The 15,678-nt window shown below is 42.7% G+C and overlaps 1 protein-coding gene across 5 annotated transcripts; it reads right to left on the bottom strand.

The window, feature by feature from the left end:
* Positions 1-482: 482 nt before the first annotated feature.
* On the bottom strand, positions 483-14,494 carry LOC109865736 (nicotinate-nucleotide pyrophosphorylase [carboxylating]). 5 transcript variants are annotated; one of them, XM_020454146.2, is made up of 6 exons: positions 14,381-14,459; positions 10,473-10,479; positions 2,148-2,439; positions 1,563-1,873; positions 1,159-1,290; positions 483-907 (listed from the first exon to the last, which is right to left on the bottom strand). In XM_020454146.2, the coding sequence occupies exons 3-6, from the start codon at positions 2,398-2,400 to the stop codon at positions 692-694; spliced, it is 912 nt and encodes a 303-aa protein (XP_020309735.1). In that variant the 5' UTR covers positions 2,401-2,439; positions 10,473-10,479; positions 14,381-14,459; the 3' UTR covers positions 483-691. The 5 variants fall into 5 exon arrangements, with proteins under 5 accessions (XP_020309735.1, XP_020309733.1, XP_031655061.1 ...); XM_020454144.2 differs by lacking the exon at positions 10,473-10,479 and having other exon boundaries at positions 14,381-14,494; XM_031799201.1 differs by lacking the exons at positions 10,473-10,479; positions 14,381-14,459 and adding an exon at positions 10,194-10,376.
* Between the last annotated feature and the right edge of the window lie 1,184 nt (positions 14,495-15,678).

Here is a 15,678-nt window from a genome sequence, read left to right as displayed (position 1 = left end):
ATTAGCTAGCAACAGCAAGCTAGCTACCTAAATTGCCATAAATGTTTAATGCTTTTCGACCTGTCCCCAAATTATAATAATTGGTTCTGTGTTTGTTTTGATATTTCAACCTGCTTGTCGTGATCACGTTTGGTGTGGGGGGACAAAATCATTTTGCTCACGATGGAGCATGCAGACGCGGTTTGGGCATGGCATTATGTAAATGTGTGTGGATGTAATGTAAATTCAAAGATGGCCATTTTATGCATGTTTAACTTAAGTGTTTTGAATACTGATAACTGGTTAATTCATTTAACAGGTGATGGCACTTTTAGTGGAAGAAGTACAGTGTGCTTTAATCCATATGAAGGTTTAATAGTATAGGGACTTAGTTACTAATTTGTAATCTTTTCTTCCAGTGCATCATAAAGATTTGGGATTCTAAAGTATATTCCATATAATAGATAAAGATCACTTTGGGACAAAAGAAACTGAGGGAACAGTCTTACTTCACAGTTTTAATAATGATTTCTAAATTAGTTGTACGCATCATAGAAATTATACAGTCACCATCTCTGAATGTCAGTTTTAAATCTCATGTAACATTCCTGGATTTGATTTATTCTCTTGATCATCTCCAGGATCAAAAGTGAGGAAATTGACCATTGCTTTTTATTTTCACTTTATTAACAAAAATCCTGAATTTCCACAGTTACTGTGAATCGAAAATTATTGGAAAGGCAACAGGCTTTTGAACCTTGAGGGAGAAGTCTACCACGGGGCAGCCCTGGGTTATGCAGCCCAGAGAGATGATGTCCACATGGGGGGAGAGATACTGGGGCAGGGAGTCTGGGGTCACCCCTCCGCTGGCCTCGATTAGCACAGACGGGAACTCCTCCTTCAGAAGCTGGGCTGCCGCATGGAGTTCCTGAGAGAGGAAAGGACAGAAGAGGAATAGAGGCCGGGAGGGACGAGTGCAGGAAGAGACCGTGTAGGAAAGAAGAGATTGAACGAAATGCACAGCACTGACATACAGGAGGAAGAAGAATATTACTTAATTGATAGTACATGAATGTCCAACGGAAATGTCTTTTGCTTTATCGCAAGCCCTCCAGTACGTCTCTACCTCTTCTACATTTACTTCCCTGATGTCTTTGGGACGTCCTTCATCAGTCTCACCTGTGGCTTAAAGTTGTCCAGCATGACGATGTCGGCTCCTGCCGTGGCCGCCTCACTGCCCTCCTCCCGGCTGCCGCACTCCACCTCGATCTTACTGCTGAAGCCACACACCGAGCGCGCGTCCCTCACCGCCTGGAAGACCCACAGGTAGGTACTACATCAAATCAGTTCTCTATCAGAATGCCAAAATGAATCTATTCAAAATGCACAGAGGGGAAAACTTCAGCTCTCATATTAGAAAAATGCCAGATCTAAATGGTACATCTTGGAATATGAAAGACTTACATGTACTCTTGCACTCTTGATTTTCATGCATTTGTAAAAGGATTACAGAGGAATCGACAACCACATCCTAGTATAGGTTGATGTCAAATGTACAGTTTGAGACATCCACCCCTTCCTACCTGTGTGATGCTCCCTGATGCCCATATATGATTGTCTTTCAGCATCACCATCCCACTCAGGTCCTGTCTGTGCATGGACACGCCGCCCACCAGCATGGCATACTTCTCCACCAGCCGGAACCCAGGGGTGGTTTTACGCGTGCCAGCCACATGGCCATGCCAGCCTGCCTCCCTGGCGATGCTCTGTAGCTGGGAGCAGCGGGTGGCTATCCCCGAGGCCCGGGCCAGGCAGTTGAGGGCCGGTCTCTCCCCGAGGAGGACGCACCTTGCTGGGCCTCTGACCACAGCAGTCTGGGCCACTGCATCCGGACCTGGTGGAGGTGAGGTCAAAGTAGAGTTTACCTAAAATTACAAACATCATGTGAGTGAACTGTATTTAATGGTTAGATTGTAATCAGTTGGAATCTATTCCAATGGAATTTTGTGAATGCCAAACTCAAAGCTTGTTTCCCCAATACCTTCTCCAAATGAATTTGGCAGTGTGATCAGAGTTGAGGTGTATTGTCATCACGTTTGTGAGACATCTGTGTATTCTCGAAAACCTCCCGCATGTTTTTTGACCAGGCTCGTAAGTTGGTCTCTTACCCAGCTGTGCTCCCTCTTTGTGTGCCCATTCCACAGTGCAGCTGAGCTCAGTGAAGACCGCAGTGAAGAAAGGCCTGCCCGCCAGCACGCTGCACGGCGTTTTGCACAACAACCTGGCCTCGACCTCATGTGATCCCACACATAGCCCTGCAGGGTCAAAGTTTGGTGTGTCCTCTGCCAGCCACTCCCGTGCCAGCCGGGTCAGTGTGTGGGGAGGGAGCGTGTTTGACAGGTCATACTGAGGAGTCGTCATCTTGAGAGGCGAGGTAAAATGTGACGCCGGAAAGTTGTTCTGTTAAAAATGGAGAAAGGGGTTAGTTCCAGTGCTTTAAATCTGGCTATCCACTGATGATAGTTAACAGTTTGTAGTTTATTTGTACCCTACAAAATATCCTGAGTTCTGGTATGAATGAATCCCTGCACTCAATGTGCTTCGCAACAGTGTCCGTCTTCAGGTTAAGATTCACCACAAACAAAGAACGCCGGTGTAGAGGGGGGAAAAAAATTGGCCGTTGTGGGAGCCTCAATGGGGGCTGGTGTGTTAGAAATGCTAGAGCCGATTTCTGATCCCAGTCTGTGTGGTGATATAACTCGAGACCCTGGTACAAGTTACGAGTGCAGATTGCAAAGAACACTCTGTAAGCCACACCCCAGAGGGTGGAGCTAGGCATGTTGTTCGTGCACTTGGACACATTTTATAGTAAGGGGATATCATACGGAGATAGAATCTCATTTCACAATGGGTATGTGGTTGTTCTGTGTAGTTATGCTAATATATCTGAGTCAAGTACATTGCTGTCAATTTTATCTATGACCTAATAAGTATGTTGAAAAAGCCATCACTAACCCCTCTTTTCTATTTCTCCATCTCCCAGGACAACGGCTGAGGGCACCCTGGCCTACACCTGGACGTGCCTGGCCCCCCCTCTATCTGCACCCCCCCCCCCCCCCCCCCCACACACACACACACAGAAACATGGGTTTCTTTACTTACCATGACATCTTTATGAAAAGCCATCTGACCCATAGGGTCTTGAAGTGTTTTAAATCTGGCTATCCACTATAGCCTAGCTATGGATATGGTCTAAGCCTGCTGGTCACATATGACCGTGATTTAATACTGGACAGAAAACAAACTGTTGCTCTATCCTTATTTATTTTAATTTTAAAAATACATTTGACCCCCTTTTTCATTGTATCCAATTGTTAGTAATTACTATCTTGTCTCATCGCTACAACTCCCGTACAGGCTCGGGAGAGACGAAGGTCGAAAGCCATGCATCCTCCAAAACACAACCCAACCAAGCCGCACTGCTTCTAACACAGCACGCATCCAACCCGGAAGCCAGCCACACCAATGTGTCGGAGGAAACACTGTGCACCTGGCGACCTTGGTTAGCGTGCACTTGCCCCCGGCCCACCTCAGGAGTCACTGGTGCAGCAAATTATTACTAATAGGGTTGAGGTCAATTCCATTGAAAAGCAATGCAGAATCATTTGAACCTTGCCTATCATAACCTTTGTGTGATGGATGGATCAATGTTTATAATTAATAAATTGCCAATAATTGAATGACACAATTCAGCCCAGTGGATCTTTATATTCTACAGATTATGAACAGTCATGTAACAATTGGAAGTGTTTTTGTTGCCATGTAGGCCTAGTATTTAGCCTTTGTTGGGGTTAACCAAGGGGACTAATTCCTTAGGTGCTGGTAGTTGAAGATGCATTAGCTCCCAGCTGATGAGGCAGTGAGGGAGAGACTTTGGACAGTGGACACATGTACACCCTGTGTTCAACACAACTCAATAAAATAAATACTTAAAGTATCAAAAATACTACAAGTCAACTGTGATTCCACGGTCTAGCATCTGTGCAGTCCCGTGTGGCTCACTTGGTAGAGCATGGCACTTGCAACGGCAGGGTTGTGGGTCTGATTCTCATGGGAAACCTGTATAAAAATGTTTGCACTCACTAATGTAAGTCGTTCACTTAGGAGGAATGGTGGTCACTAGATAATCCAAAGAATTCAGGTAAACAGCGCCCCCCTTAGGCAGAACAGTTTCTATTAAGAAGTGTCTGGAACTTGTTTCCCTGTTTGCTACTCAAAGATATTTGACTTATTAAGTCATAGACAAAATTAACTGCAAAACACATGGTCTGAAATATATTAGATGAACTACACAGAACCATTAAAATAAGAGGCCTATCTCAGTAATAAAATGTGTCACAGTTCACAAGCAACATGCCTAGCTCTGCCCACTGGGGCGTGGCTTACAGAGCACTCTTTGCAATGGCAGTGTTCGATAAAGGATTAAGCTGAACCGAGGTGCACCGGTCTATGGCCTGTGAGGTGAACAGGGAAAAGTAGTGAAGGAGGAGTGCTCTTCTTAAATCGAACTGTAATCCGAGCTGCTCCGGTCATGTTGTCAACAAGGCTGCATGGTCTATCGTTCAGAAATATACATCGCTTTTCCATAAAAGGCAGATGAAGCATTTTTATCAAAGCAATCACTTTTGCAGGTGAAAACACAGAATCCTACTCATTACAGGGCAGCCAACTTTTGAAGAAAGTTTAGAGTGAGATTTGCTATTTGAATTTCATTGCCACCTGGCACAACCCCTAGATTGGGGACTGGGGGTCTTCCCCCATGAAAATTATACTGTTTTAAATCTAATTTCCTGCAATTCTATGTATTTTGACATGGTTTTGGCCTATTACCAGGTTTTTTTTTCTTTCTTACAGGTCACGTGTATTCAGGATGCTTTGGACATTAAATGAAAATGAACTCAAAATGCAACGATTTTGTCACTGAGATTTTGGGGGGATAACATTTAAAGAATGCTAATAAAAAAAAAGTGTCCCTATTTTTGGGGTGGTTTGACACTTTATTCAGACAGTAATTAAATGAGATCGGGAGACAGGCAAACGCTAGAAACAGTGAACCAAGGCTCTGCACAGGAAATTGTAATATTAATGGTTGATGGCAGTGGTTAACCAAATCATAGATTGCAGTCTCATTGTCCTGAGAATGCTTTAGTATTTTGTAATTAAGGTGAACTCGCTCTTTAAAGAAAATCCTGCTTTCTCTCCAGAAGGGTTGGCCACCCCTGATGCATGTTTCCCATGTGCTGGTTGTTTGAAAATGTTCTTGTTAGAACAATCACTTCTCAAAAATCACCCAATCTCCCCTAAAAATCGAATGAATATCAATATCCAGGATGTTTAAGCCAACTAGACAAAATATGATGTGCTTAGGAGTAGTGAGTCCCCTTGTCACCTCTGCCTAGCATGTGCACAATACTAAAATCCCAAATAACATTTGATTGCTGGAGCATTTAATATAAAATGCTTATTTGTTTGACTTATTCAAAACTGTCCATGAATGGCAGCAATAATGTATAGCCTAATATAATTAATTTTCAAAGACAAGTAGACATATCCTATTTCAAATATGTGATTACACGGGTAAAACTGGGAAGTGGAATACTAAAATAACTGTGGGGAATAATAGTAGTGTTCTTTCTGAAAAGCACAGTAATTACTCTATATTGTAGCCCATTGTTAAGAATGAGAATTGTTCTACTGATCAGACTAAATAAAGTAAAAATATCAAATCTCCAGACACTCTAACCAAATTATTGTTATATTCATTGTCATCCCTGTAGAATCAAATTGACAGTTTTTGGTTCACAATGTTTGACAAAATAATTTTCATAGTTACAAACAGTGTGGTTTTAAATCGATTTTAGTACATGCTGTCAAAAGGCTGCATTCTGCAACAATAGGGACAGGAGCAACTAATTTGTGGACAACATTGTACATAAAACAGCACTGCCAAGCAGGTCTTTTTACAGTTTTATAAACTCAGCAGACTATGTTCTCTCTCTCTCTCTCCATTTATCGCCACTCTAATCTCGAGGGGCGTTTCTTTAAAACATGCATCCAATCCCCTTGATCCCTAACATAATTTGAAACGCTAGATATGGTTCACAGTGCTGTGGTAAGACAAGACAATGATGAGGTTCCGCTCGCAGATGCTCTGATTTCAAGACGTTTTGGAGCACAGTTGAACAGTTAACGCGCGGACTATACAATGGACTAATTAGACAAATGAATGCAGTACTTTTCAATGGGTGACATCGAGGTTTGCCGTGAGAGAAGAGTGTCAAATGCGTGGTCTCACGGTCAAATGCGTGAGAGTTGGCAGCTGTCATGGCCACACGTACATTTTGAGCCGGTCTCGCCGTTGACCAGAGCGGGTCACCTGACTCACGCCCGGGAGGCAGCCCTGTTCCAAAACGAATGCAATCACTTTTCACCCACCCACTTGATCGCACAGCCAAAGTCAAAATTGGCTATAAACTAAGTCGTTTTTTGGTATTAATTTGAGGTTAGGCATACGATTAGCAGTGTGGGTTGGGTTAAGGTTAGGTTTAAAATCAGATTAGAAAAAACATTGTAGGAATAAAATGCGTTTATGACTTTGTGACTGTGTTAACTAGTGACAACCCCGTGCAATCAATAGTAACGGAGCGTTTTTATAGGCACTAATTCTGTAATGGCTCGTTCGCCTAATGCCGCGTTCACGTGTAAGAGTCGGAACTAGGAAACCCGTAACGTCCGACTTCACAAGTGGTTGGCGCGGCACGCGTAAAAAACTCCTTTCCGGTTTTTAGGACAAGCTGGCGAGCTACATGGGCGCGTTCCATCTGCCCAGGCGTTGCTTTACGCATGCAATATCTTACAAGGGCTGGATACGTATTTTATGTATCAGCGAACCACATATCTTATTGCAATTTGTCAGTCGATGACGCTGTACGTTTAGTTGTTCCCCTTGCTCTGCAAGGGCCGCGGCTTTCGTGGTGTGATGGGTAACGATGTTTCGGGGATGGCTATTGTCTATGTGTGCAGAGGGTCCCTGGTTCGAGCCCAGGAAGCAACATTTTTACATACGCAACCATTGGTTGGTGCATGTAACGTCTGGGAACAAGACCTAGCTATAGCCACGATTAAGACAACTGGGGGAAAACGAGCCCCGACTGGGAATTCTTTTGAACTGTAATTCCAACTCCGAATTCGGAAACACGGACATCTTTCTAGAGCTCTGACTTTACAACCTAAGGATAACTGATGTCATGAGTTGACTTTTTTTTTTTTCGAGTTCCAAGTTGTCTTGGGCATATGTCACCACACCGGTCCCAGAACGCCATCATTGGTCGACATTTTCTAATCAAGCATGCTATATATATATTTTTTAATTGTCTTCTCTTATCTTCCGAAATCCTCACCTGCCTCCTCAGAGCCGATTGAACTGTCACCGGGTATTCGTTGGTACTCTTGATGATGTGGATATCTCTGCACTCAATGTGCTTTTTCGACGCGTTGTGCTTTTTAACAGTGTCCTTCTTCAAGTGAGGATTCCCCACCACAAACGAAGAAAGCTTGCCTGCAAGTTGTGGTTCGGCCTTGCAATATTTGCAAAACATAACATTTCCTTCAAAATGCAACCACGGGAAAGCTTTCTCCCACTGTGCGTTGTATTTGTATTGTTTCCCACCGGCAGTGGTTGGCGAAGCGGGGGCAACGCCAGTGTTAAGGCTGCTGCTGGCCGAAACTTCATCTTGTGTTGCTGGTGGCTCAGCAAAATCAATACCGACAAGATCACTGACAGACTCGGACTCGGCCTCCCCTGGATCCTGTTGACATTGTCGCCTAAAATTCAATTGGATGCTCTTCATTCTCCTTTACAGTAGCGAGCCAAAACGGGCGCACTCAAGGTACTCGTCTCAAAGGCTCGCGGTTCCAGACTGTAACTAGGTTATGATTGGCGCGTTCAGCTAAACAAGCTTGAACTCGGCTACGATTGGCTCGTTGAGCTGCGCGTTGAATACGGCAAGTCCTGCTTACTTCCTTGTTCAAGGCCCGTAATGATTTTTAATGGAGTTCAAGCTTAAATCACACAGAACAATGAGACCGATATCTTACCGGATGTATCAATATGAAGCATCCGCTTTGCGTTTCCATTCACTACGAGATGGATTTCTACCGACATTATGCAAACTTTCTCATCGATTAAACATTTGAACTCAATATAGTTCGGTTCACAAAACTAAAATCAGTTACTAACAGAGTGGACTACGTTTTGTAGACTTTACCCTTTGCCAAAGTAAATATAATTTTTTTGCGTTTTTTAGGAGTGCAAAGGCGAATTGTGTTAGTGCACACGCGCACTTCAGAGTAGGTGTTCCCTTACGGAAATATGCAAATATGTGCTAGAAGGCGCCAATACTTAACTTTTCTGCCCACAATGGCTCAATTGTTCCCATTTGAAACGACAGGCTGTGGTCTTTTGGTTTAGTTATAACAAATAAATACATCTTTACTTATTAACAAATTCATGAAAACATTGTCCTTTAAGATATGTACAATTATTCCTATATTATATTTTCTTCTACCTGATTGTGTTTTTTTTTCTTTCATTTTCAAAAACCTTCATAAAAGGCATTGGTTAAAGGTAAATGAATCCATGAATACAAATATTATTTAACATTTGTTAAATGACCCCATTTTCAAGAATTTGATTATATAGGCCGAAAGCCCATTCAAAAACAGTACAGGACTTGAACCCGGAAGTAGGCGGGACATGCATTGATATAAAACAAACAACAGGTATAAACCGCAACTCGTACATGTGCTCATATTTGACTTTTGCAGTTCGCACACATTTTGTTGAATATGCGAGTAAAATGGTCGCACTGTAGAGCCCTGCAAATGTTAAAATATGAAATGTTAAGCATTTGCATAATGGATAACCAGTGGCAATAAGAACATGGAAAAGTCTAATGGTGCATTCAAGTGTTAGTGGAAACTACGAAATGTCCGACTTGCAAACTGTTTGAATGCGGCACCTGCTACCCCCGCCCTACGTCCAGCTCCAGAAGTTTTTAAGACATTTTAAACTGGAAAAAGAAACAGTCACGGTCTTAACAAAACACCGCTCTCTTCTCTCTCTTGTGCAGGAGCGGGAACCAGTATGTCCAGTGCGCGGGCTCGCTATAGGTGAGCCCACAACGGTTTGGCGCAACGTGGCCCATCCTGCTCTACTGAATCGGCATCGGGACCTGTCCTGGATGGTCGCCCACGAGATCCTCCCGGTCAGGGCCGTTATGCACTCACGGGGCATGGCGAGGACATCCGCGTGCCCCCGAACAGGCTGCGGCCAAGAAGAATCGGTGAGGCACATGCTCTGGGAGTGCAGAGCCGCCAGGGACCTGTGGAAGGAAGCAGGCCCCCTGATTACCTCGTGTCTGCCAGCAGGGGAGGACCTAACACCTCAGCTCGTGCTATATGGGGTGGGCCGAAGGCCCATTTCATCGAAGACCTTCACCAAGCTCTGGCCCACCCTCACGTGCCTGAAGGAAGCACTGTGGTCCTCCCGCAACCTGCTGGTAGCGAAAAACGTAGAGACCACCCCCCAGGCAGTGGCCATGGTAGCCACGGAAGCCCTGGGGTGGTACGAAAGGAAGGGGGCCTCGACCCCAGGCGAAGGGTCCCCCACAACACCCTAGGTCCCGGCGGCCACGGCCTGACAGCGCTGCGGCGCCTAGGGCGATGCGCCTAGGGGAGGTATCTCCTCTGGGCCCCGAAGGATGGGTCGATGGTCTATTCAGAAGAGCAGGATGAGGTGAGCTTGATAAAGACTCACCCCGCTCCTGTACAAAGGACTGAAGACAGCTTTTTAACAAAGTGGCTTTTTAACATGTTTTTCATGTCTTAAAAATGTTTTACCTTTTTAGATCATTAGTACACATTTTAAATGGCTTCTACAGATTTGATATTTTTACAAGGAAAGTACTTTTACTCATGGTTGTTTTAACTAATTGGTTTTAACAACATGTACTTTTTAACAAATTCAAATGTAACTTTCAAATGCTGTGTTTTATGCCTTGTTGCCGTTTTTGTGTGTAAATGATGTAAAAAATGTATGAGCTGATTTTAAAGGAATTGTGCCAATAAAACTTTTCCAAAAGAAAAAAAAAAACCTGTATAACGACACGTGTCTGAAGGATGCACTGTGGCCCTCCCGCAACCTGCTGGTAGCGAAACGAGTAGAGACCACCCCCCAGGAAGTGGCCATGGTAGCCACGGAAGCCCTCGGGTGGTAAAGAAGAAAGGAGGCATCGACCCCCGGCGAAGCGTCACCCAAAACACCCCAGGGTGGGTGGCCACGGCCTGGGGGGAGGGGTCTCTTCTGGGCCCCGAAGGACAGGACGGTGATTGAGTCGGAAGAGCAGGAGGAGGCGAGCTTGATAAGGACTCACCCCGTTTCTGTACAAAAGAGCGAAGACAGCTTTTTAACAAAGTGACTTTTTTACATGTTTTCATGTCTTAAATGTTTTATTTTTGTTAAATAATTTGTTCACATTTTAAATGGCTTTTAAAGATTGGATGTTTTACAAGAAAAAGTACTTTTATTCATGGTTGTTTCTATTGGTTTTAACATGTACTTTTTAACAAACTTAAATGTAATATTTTTGTTGTAAGCTTTTATATGTGTGTAAAATGTTGTTTAAACAAATATATGACCTGTATAAATACAACCAGTTGGCAAGTCGGAAATGTCAGTTTCCAAATTCCGACTAATACGTGTATGTTAAAGGTTAAGATACTTTTAGCTCTCAGCATTCTGCCTTCTCCCCACAGTTCTCAGCCATTAGCGTCACCCATGACTGCCTCGTGAACTACAATCCCGACGCTGTGATTTAATGTTTAGAAATGTCAATAATCATAGCTTGCGATTCGGATTTCGAAACATATGACCCTGATCTTTCATCAGCGAGAAAGAATCATTCAAATAAAAAAAAGACTTACTGTAGCAGTTTTGCATAGATCAATACAGCTATGGGGTGCCTTCATCCAACAAAACTACACGTTCCAAGTTATGCTTACACACAGGCGTTCGCAGTGGTGTAAAGTACTTAAGTAAAAAATACTTTAAAGTACTACTTAAGTAGTTTTCTTCTGTACTTTACTATTTATATTTTTGACAACTTGTACTTTACTACATTCCTAAATAAAATAATGTACTTTTTACTCCATACATTTTCATTTTGAATGCTTAGCAGGACAGGAAAATGGTCAAATTTTCGCACTTATCAAGAGAACATCCCTGGTCATCCCGAGTGTCTCTGATCTGACAGACTCACTAAACACAAATGCTTTGTTTGTAAATGATCTCTGTAAATGAAGCCATGGTTTACAGGCAACATCCGCACTGAGCTAAAGGGTAGAGCTGCCCCTTTCAAGGAGCGGAACTCTAACCCGGAAGCTTATAAGAAATCCCGCTATGCCCTCCAAGGAACCATCAAACAGGCAAAGAGTCAATACAGGACTAAGATCCAATCGTACTACACCGGTCTACGGCGCTTGTCGGATGTGGCAGGGCTTGCAAACTATTACAGACAACAAAGGGAAGCACAGCCAAGAGCTGCCCAGTGACACGAGCCTACCAGATGAGCTAAATTACTTTGTGTACTCCGAGCATGCACTGACCAACTGGCAAATGTCTTCACTGACATTTTCGACCTCTCCCTGTCTGAGTCTAATACCAACATGTTTCAAGCAGACCACCATAGTCCCTGTGGCCAAGAACACAAAGGTAACCTGCCTAAATTACTACCGACCCATAGCACTCACGTCTGTAGCCATGAAGTGCTTTGAAAGACTGGTCATGGCTCACATAAACACCATTATCTGGTCTGTATAGTTTTTTGTTCACATGATGTATATGTACCAGTTTGTTTAAATTATTGTATGATTATTTATTTTTGCACAGAAGGAAATGTATGTTTCATTCATAGACCCACTCCAATTTGCATCACTATTGCACTCCACACTACCCTTTCCCACCTGGGCAAAAGGAACACCCATGTTAGAATGCTATTCATTGACTACAGCTCAGCGTTCAACACCATAGTGCCCTCAAAGCTAATCACTAAGCTAAGGACCCTGGGACTAAACACCTCCCTCTGCAACTGGATCGTGGAATTCCTGACGGGCCGCCCCCCAGGTGGTAAGGGTAGGTAACAACACATCCGTCACACTGATCCTCAACACGGGGGCCCCTCAGGGGTGTGTGCTCAGTCCCCTCCTGTTCACTCATGACTGCACGGCCAGGCACGACGGCAACACCATCATTAAGTTTGCCGATGACACAACCTGATCACCGACAACAACGAGACAACCTATAGGGAGGAGGTCAGAGACCTGGCTGTGTGGTGCCAGGACAACAACCTCTCCCTCAAGGTGATCAAAACAAAGGAGATGATTGTGGACTACAGAAAAAGGAGGACCGAGCATGCCCCCATTCTCATCGACGGGGCAGTAGTGGACCAGGTTGAGAGCTTCCTTGGTGTCCACGTCACCAACAAACTAACATGGTCCAAGCACACCAAGACAGTCGTGAAGAGGGCACGACAAAACCTATTCCCCCTCAGGAGACTGAAAAGATTTGTCATGGGTCCTTAGATCCTCAAAATGTTCTACAGCTGCACCTTCGAGAGCATCCTGACTCATTGCATCACTGCCTGGTGTGGCAACTGCTCGGTCTCCGACCGCAAGGCACTACAAAGGGTAGTGTATACGGCCCAGTACATCACTGGGCCGCACATTGATTCTGTACCGGTACCCCCTGTATTTTACTGCTGCTCTTTAATTATTTACCTTTATTTCTTATTCTTTTAGGTATAAAATATATATATTAAACTGCATTGTTGGTTAGGGCTTGTAAGTAAGCATTTCACTAAGTTCTACACCTGTTGTATTCGGCGCTTGTGACAAATACAATTTGAGTGTTGTAGTGTGCCCCTGGCTATCAGTAAATAAAATAAAAAATTGTGCGTTTTGCTTAATATAAGGAATATGCAATGATTTATACTTTTGATACTTAAGTATATTTATTAAAAACCAAATACTTTTACTCAAGTAGTATTTTTCACTTTTTCTTGAGTAATTTTTACTCAACTTTTAAGTACAAGAATTGAGTACTTTTTCCACTACTGGGTGTTCGGAGCATGCTAGATAGATAAATTAGGTGGTCGCCTTGTCTTCAGTCTGTTTTACGTAAACAAGCGCTGTAACATTGAGATATGGCCATGTGGGAAAACTAACGCTATCAAGGTGTGTATCAATTTAACCTTTTGTTTTTTGAAAATTATTTCTCACTGATATGAAAGATAATGTCCTTATGCTTCCAAAACCGTACCGAATGCGATGCATGTTAAGTTTCAGACCGAGCGTCTGGGATCTTAATCCCCCCCACCCACAGAAGACGCCTTCGTCCAATGATTTATGTGTAACATATGGAACTGAGAGTCATGATCAAGGGCTAGGTTACTCTGAACCACAGCTGTTTGCATCCTATTGTACCTGTTGCATCAAAAGCCTGTTTGCATCCTCAAATGGCACATATGATGTGCTAATCAACTAAGACTATTTTAGAGACTTGCAAAAATGCATTTTTTGATACAAAAATAGTATGTTGTAAAGTCATTTTGTGTGCAAAGAGGATCCATTGTAATAACATTTGGTCCACAGCAATGGTTGTGTATAACAGTGGTTCTCAAACCTTTTGGAGTTACTGTATCCAATCAAATATCCAAATGAAATTATTAATATGGATATGCAATAGGCTACAGAGGAATGTTTGCCAAAATAACTAGCAAAAGTAACAATGTTCCTCTTTTCTTTGACTTTGATTTATTGATTGTTTAGGACATTCAAACCCGACAGCACCACCAGAAAAGTGGAATTTGCTCCTTTGCTCATGTTGCAATGTTTACAAGCTAAGCAAAGAATGTGAAAATCAGTCACATTGAGTTACAGCTTTGAAAAAAGTATTAGTAATCTTGTTTTTTTTTACCCAGACAATCTGAGCAACGTAAAAGTTCTGAGAGACATTTCAAGTTTGGGGGAAAAACATTTCAAGTCAAACAAAAATAATTATAATACAAAAAGTAATGTTAATTTACTGATTTATATATCTTTTTTAAATTCTGTTCGAATAATTTTCATTCAGACAAAGATCTTCACTGACATGTCAATTTAATTTCAGAGTCCCCCTTATTGGCCCCAAAGCCTTAAAAGTTGCAATCTTACTTCTGGAACTATAAGCACAGCAGATGTCACTTTCCTAAATGCAAAGTGGTGGCTTGGTTTCGGACATACTCACCTGAGTGTAGTGCAATATGCAGTTTTCTTACAAGAAGTGAAAGGGATGTGGGGCTGCCTTAAACCTACAACTTATAACACTGCACAATGCAAACAGAGATCGTTTATGATGTCAGACAACTCTTGCGCAGCACTTGCGCAGACGGGATGCTCTCGAACACATCCCGTAGCGTCACTAGAGATGGAAGAGCAAGCAAAACATCTCACTCGCTCCCTTTTCCCCCCTGTTTCATATGCTGTATAGTCAATTAACTAGCTGAGCAGACGCGACCATCTTGTCACTCCACCATCATTGTAAAAAATATTTTGGAAGCTATAGAAATTCATTTATTCATGTCTACATTTGTTTTGCCATGTTTATTCTATTACAGACACCTTAATGCATACTTTTAAATTATATTTTTTGTCCTTGAACTATTTAATTAAAATACTGTAGAATTCAATTAATTCCTATGAAGGACTGCTTCTTCTGAGGAGTGCCAATATGGCTAACCGGTGCTTTCAAAGCCTCTCTCATTGTCCAATACATAGCAACAGCAATCCAGGGTTTTATATACAGACCCAACTGCTAATGCCACGTTCAAAACAACTGGGCACTCAGAAATATCAGAGTTCCAACTTCAGTGTGTTCAAGACAACTGGGAACTTGCGGGAAAAAAAACTAGCAATGACTGGGAAAAATAATTTTGAACAGTCATTCAACTTCGGAATTCCAACTCGAGAACTCTGGCCTCTTTCTAGAGCTCCGACTTTCTGACCTGAAGTTCACTGACGTCATGATTTCACCTAGTTCCTAGTTGTCTTGAACGCACCATAATGCATTGGTCTACCACAGTATGAGTCATAATACCCATAAAACCTAGTGGTCAAACACGGAAATGGTTACAATCGTTTTCCCACCATCCATTCATAAATAAAGATTACATAACCTTGCCCATACAGCAAACAGTGTTTTCCCGCAGTAAACACAATCTTGACTCGAGAGGATGAATCAGTTCATCTCTGAAACCTCAAAAATCCAGACTAAAATAATCCAGCTAGCTAGGGTAGCTACAAATCAAGTAGTACTTGAAGTAGGCTACACACCCCTCACCCACAGACACAAACAAACATTATCAAATGTTATCAAACAAACATTATTAGAACGCCTAGCCATAGCTTCCCCAAGTTTGCTACCAAGCTAGACTGTTGGTTTATAAAAGCAAAAGAAAGAAACTTGTTTTTATGAATTCCTCATGCATTTAAATGGCTATGCAAATAGACTGCTATTAGCCATCTAGCCAGGCTAATGTTGCTAAC

This window comes from Oncorhynchus kisutch, linkage group LG20 (genome assembly GCF_002021735.2).
Source record: "Oncorhynchus kisutch isolate 150728-3 linkage group LG20, Okis_V2, whole genome shotgun sequence".
NCBI classification, from domain to species: Eukaryota; Metazoa; Chordata; class Actinopteri; order Salmoniformes; family Salmonidae; genus Oncorhynchus; species Oncorhynchus kisutch.
The sequence above is the reverse complement of the archived record's forward strand: the minus strand, read 5'-3'. Positions and strand labels throughout refer to the sequence as shown.